General features: G+C 48.1%; 1 protein-coding gene across 2 annotated transcripts in view; it reads right to left on the reverse strand.

Moving 5' to 3' along the window:
* The window catches only part of LMBR1L (limb development membrane protein 1-like), a 50,009-nt gene extending 48,204 nt beyond the window's left edge, over positions 1 to 1,805 (reverse strand). For both annotated transcript variants that reach the window (XM_015405885.1, XM_015405884.1), the window contains exon 1: positions 1,469 to 1,805. In XM_015405885.1, the coding sequence (XP_015261371.1) occupies positions 1,469 to 1,726 (258 nt within the window). In that variant the 5' untranslated portion in view covers positions 1,727 to 1,805. The remainder of the gene's footprint in view (positions 1 to 1,468) is intronic.
* Between the last annotated feature and the right edge of the window lie 3,131 nt (positions 1,806 to 4,936).

Consider the following 4,936-nt stretch of genomic DNA (forward strand, 5'->3'; position numbering starts at 1 on the left):
GGGAAGGAGGGAGGGAGGGAAGGAGGGAGGGAGGGAGGGAGTTTGGTTTGGCGGAGGAGGTTTTGCGCAGGGGAGGCCGATCTCGGTCTGCGGGACTCGGAATAGGCACAGGGAAGGGATCGCGGTCCCTCAGGTCTACAGACGGCGGAATGAAAAGGCTTCTCTTCAAGCCCCGGGGGAGGCTGAGACCCCCCCGGAAAATTTTGGAGGTAGCTCCCGCCCCTCCGCCCCCCTGAACTCTACGCCTATGTTTGGGACCTCTTGCTTTAGAATGTCAGCCTGGAAGATATGCTCAGCTATTAAAAAGATTTTTTTGGTCTGAAGAATTTGGTCTGAAGAAAAGCCATGGGCTTTTTCCTGCATTCAGCTTGGTGAACACACATTATAGAAAAGCAGGTAGATTTTAAGACCTTCATGACAGGAACCACAAAGGAACCCACTTAGTTTCTTATTATAATATTCTGTATAGATCAACCTACATTTATGGTGCCAGAGAAACAGGATTCTACCAGTCGGCCACACTATTTATGGGTCATTCCCCACCTACCAAGGATTCTGTCGCTGGTTTTGGGATTGAATTCCCAGGTATGCGAGTGCACAGCACACCCAGATTGGGGCCTCTGCACCCAGGGAGAGGGGGGCTTATGCCCGCATGGTCAAAGCAATGATATTCCCAGTAGTCATGTATGGCTGCGAGAGTTGGACTATAAGGAAGGCCGAGCGCCAAAGAATAGATTCTTTTGAACTATGGTGCTGGAGAAGACTCTTGAGAGTCCCTCGGACTGCAAGAAAATCAAATCAGTCAATCCTCAAAGAAATCAACCCTGACTGTTCCCTGGAAGGCCAGATAATGGAACTGAAGCTCAAATACTTTGGCCACCCAATGAGACGGGAGCACTCACTGGAGAAGACCCTGATGCTGGGAAAGATTGAAGGTCGAAGAAGACAGGGACGGCAAAGGATGAGATGGTTAGACAGTGTCATCGATGCAACGAACATGAAATTGAGCAAACTTCAGAGGACGGCGGAAGACCGGAAGGCCTGGCGTGATCTGGTCCATGGGGTCGCGAAGAGTCGGACTCGACTGTGCGACTGAACAACAAAACCAGTTACTCGTCAGTTTACCTACCAGCAAACCGCCTTCACTCGACACTTTGCCCGAAGAAAGGCGATGCCGAAGTTTTAAGACAAACCAAGCAGTTTACGGCGACTGCTGTAAACGAATCGTGTTCTCACCGACCGCCCACCCAGACCCCGTCGATACTGCACGCCAGCCCGGGACGAGGCTAAAGAAATCTCACCAGACTTGTTGCTGCAGCCCTTCCCGAAGTCTTTGGCCATCACTCATCCCGAACCAGGTCACCAAGCCGGGTCAGCCCTCCCATTTACACACTCTCTCTCTCCCCTCAAAACAACGCAACACACACACCGTCCGCCAGCCCGCTCTCACCCTCCCGCCGGCACTCACGATGCATTCCCGGACCCTCTCGTGAAAGAGCTGCTCCCGCACCGACAACACATCGTACTCCTCCCCCGAGTCCATTCTCTGGTCAGCATGGCTGAAGGTGAAAAGGGTGGGCAGCGGCGCCTGGGGAAGCAGCGACAGAAGATCCCCGAGCCCCAATGCGGGAGCCACACTGGAAGGGAGCGGCGGGCCGTTTCCCTCTCCGTTCTGAGCGCAACTTTTGAACCGCTTCAGCGTTCCAGCCCCGTCACAAACAGGCATCCGCCGCCGGAACAGCGCCGCGTTCCATTCGCAAGGAGACGCCCGCGCACCAGCCGACTACGACCCCCTTCTCTCTTCGCCAGCGGCCAGCAAAGGAAAGGGAAGCGCGTACACCTTCGCAGTCCTTCCAGAGAAAGCGCCGATTGGCTGGCCAAGGGCGAAGTGATTCTCTTCTCATTGGCTCGCTCGGGAGACCAGCCCCTCAATCTGATTGGCTGAGTGCAGCGTTCTTTATTTCTTGAACGGCCTCCGCGCTGCCTGCATTCAAGTAGGGACCTGGGCGCGTTTTTTCTTCCCTGGGATTCAAGTGCTTTGTTGCGGCCGGCTTCTCATTTAAAACAAATGAGGGGAAAGGTTTAATTGGCTACTCAGACTGCGGCTACTGTCTCCTTTATCAACGGCAGAGCTAAACCGCCTAAATGTCCTTTAGAATAGCGTTGCCAGCCTCCAGGTGGTGGCTGGAGATCTCCCGCTTTTACAGTTGCCGTCCACGCAACAGAGATCAGTTCATCTGGAGAAAATGGCCACTTTGGAAAGTGGGCTTTATATGGTGTTATACCCCATTGAAGTCTCGCACTTCCCCAAACCCCGCCCTCCAAAATCTTCGGGTATTTTCCAACCTGGAGCTGACAACCCTCCTTTACAGCCTTGGTCAGGTCTTGCAAACTGAGGGCCCTGGCCTCCTTTATGGAGCCAAAACATCAACATGTTGCGGTTTCCTCTTTTTCTTCTGCTTTCAACTTTTCCTAGCAGTATTGTCTGTTCCAGTGAGTGAGTTTTGTCTTCTCACTGTATGACCAAAATATGATGAGCTCAGTTTAGTCATTTAGAAATCGATAGCTTCTGGGGAGAATTCAAGCTTGATTTGATCAAGAACCCACTTATTTGTTGGAAGTTTTTTGGTGGTCAGTAAAACTCTCCTCCAGCACTACAGTTCAGATTAATCAACTTTCTTCCTGCCAGCTTTGTTCACTGTACAGTTTTCACATCCATGCATGGTAATGGGGAATACCATCGTGTTAATACTTTTAAAAATTAATATTTTCAATTTGCACAAAAATATAACAGTAACCATTCAACAAAACTTAAACAACATATAAACTTGGTGAACAGTACATATCAGAATACAAGCTCAAACAAAAAGAATTTGAACATACTGAGACTTAAATCTCTTATGCCATTCACAAGGAATCCATGATTTATAAATATATATAAATATTATAAATATAAATATACAAATATATATGATCTGTACAGAATACCATATCTGACACAAGATTAACTAAATTTTATTATGAAAGAAGTAAGTCTATTGGAGTTAATTTTGCAAGAAGAATCTCATACTATAAAGTACTGGGTTCGAGACACATTGTAGTGAAATCAGCTCATAAGTTTATTTGAAGTACGAACTCAAGGTGGTCAGTCCGAGGACTGACTTAAATCACCCAACAAACCACACCCCACTCCCAGTGATAGAGCTATACTGATACACCCAATCCATTCGGAGCTTTCCTCAATCCGAGCCGTCTGATATGTTCCTTCTAGGATCTGTGCTCAGCATTGTTTCCTGATGCGAAGCTTCCCCTATTCGCATGGCCACGTGTAAAAGCTCCGACCACGTTCGCGGTCTATGTTAATATACAACACATATTTTGAAATAACCTCCAAAATTGGAAACCATCTCATTGCAAAATAGGACTGATAATCTTTGCATTCTGATTGCACTATCTGGTCTGTTAATTGTTCCATGAGATAGCAGTCCCATGATTTGGCAAACCAGAGCTTAATTGTGGGACCGTTTTCCTCTTTCCACTCTGACGCTATTGCTAATTTAGCTGCAATTAGCATTGTATTCATCAGGTCTTTGGCAGAACATAAAGTAGAGGGATCGACCCAGAGATGAAGCAGAACATATTCAGGTCATAGCATTACGGTGTGCCCAGTAATCAGCTGTATATAGAATATGACCTGTTGCCAAAAGTTAGAAATAACCACACAGCTCCACCAGCAATATATGTTGGAGCCAGTTTCTCCACATTGCTTCCAACACTTACTAGATTTTCCAGCATTAATTTGATGCAACTTCGAAGGGGTGAGGTGATGTACCAACATGTGACCATTTTGAAAAAAGTCAGTCTAGCATTTGTAGCTTTTGAAGCGAAGATAGAAGAATTCCAGATTTTTGTGCAATGAGCCTTAGTAAGATCTAAGGAACATTCAGTTTGCCATTTAGTCTGATTTGTGAGTGGTACTAAAATATTGGCATTTAGTAAAATTCCATAAATTTTTGAAATAATATCCTTCTGCAATGTTGACACAACTTTAAGAAGTAGTTCAAATTCAGTATATGTTCTAGATGCCGATTCCCTGATTTTAGAGAGTTTTAGCATATGTTTAAATTGAAGGTACTGAAACCAATGTAATTTTGTACCTAATTTGGTCTCTAAGGCTACGGTCACATGAGCAGTGCACGCTGAAATAGCTGCATTACCTTTGCAGATTTAAAGAGCACAATCAGATCACAATATCTACCTTCTGTGCCCCAGTTGTTGGCACCCCGCTTTGCCTCGCTTTAGAAGTGGAGTAATCAGGTGCCGGGAAGGTCCGGTATTTAGGGATGCCAGTGCTTCCACTCTGCATTTCTAGTTGTCTGGACTCCCCTCTTGCGAAATCAAGCTGTTTGGGAAGTCTGAACCTTCTCTTCCATTTCCGCCTCCTTTTGTACAAGCACATAATCGCCCCTGGCATTGTCAATCACTGTGGCCAAGTAGTCATTCTGAATCAGGAGTCCCCGGGGGAGTTGTTTTCGAGGGACAAATTCCCCCCCACAGGGGTCATTTTGTAGAAAAAGAGCTAGGGGAACTCATTAGCATAACTCATTAGCATATGCCACACCCCCTGACATCAGGGGCCCGGCGGTGGACCTGCAAGGCCAGCGGGAGTGCGAGGAAGCCCTGCCAAGGCCCTCCCTGGCCCCAGGCAGGCAGGGGTGGGGAGAGGCGGGGAGGAAGCAACTTACCCTCCCTCTTCTCCTGCCTCCTCCTGGCTGAATTAGGGCTGGAAGCGGGGTGGCCGGAAGCAGGGGGCGGGGCTTCGTCATGTGCCCCACCCCCTGGACCTCACCCCGGGGGACTGCGTTCCCCCCCCTTCCCCCCCGAAATGACCTCTGCCCCCCCAAACCCTCTCTTCTGTTTTCTTTGTCAGAGTCTG

The sequence above is a fragment of the Gekko japonicus genome, unplaced genomic scaffold (assembly GCF_001447785.1).
Source record: "Gekko japonicus isolate JY-2015 unplaced genomic scaffold, Gekko_japonicus_V1.1 scaffold246, whole genome shotgun sequence".
Classification (NCBI taxonomy): Eukaryota; Metazoa; Chordata; class Lepidosauria; order Squamata; family Gekkonidae; genus Gekko; species Gekko japonicus.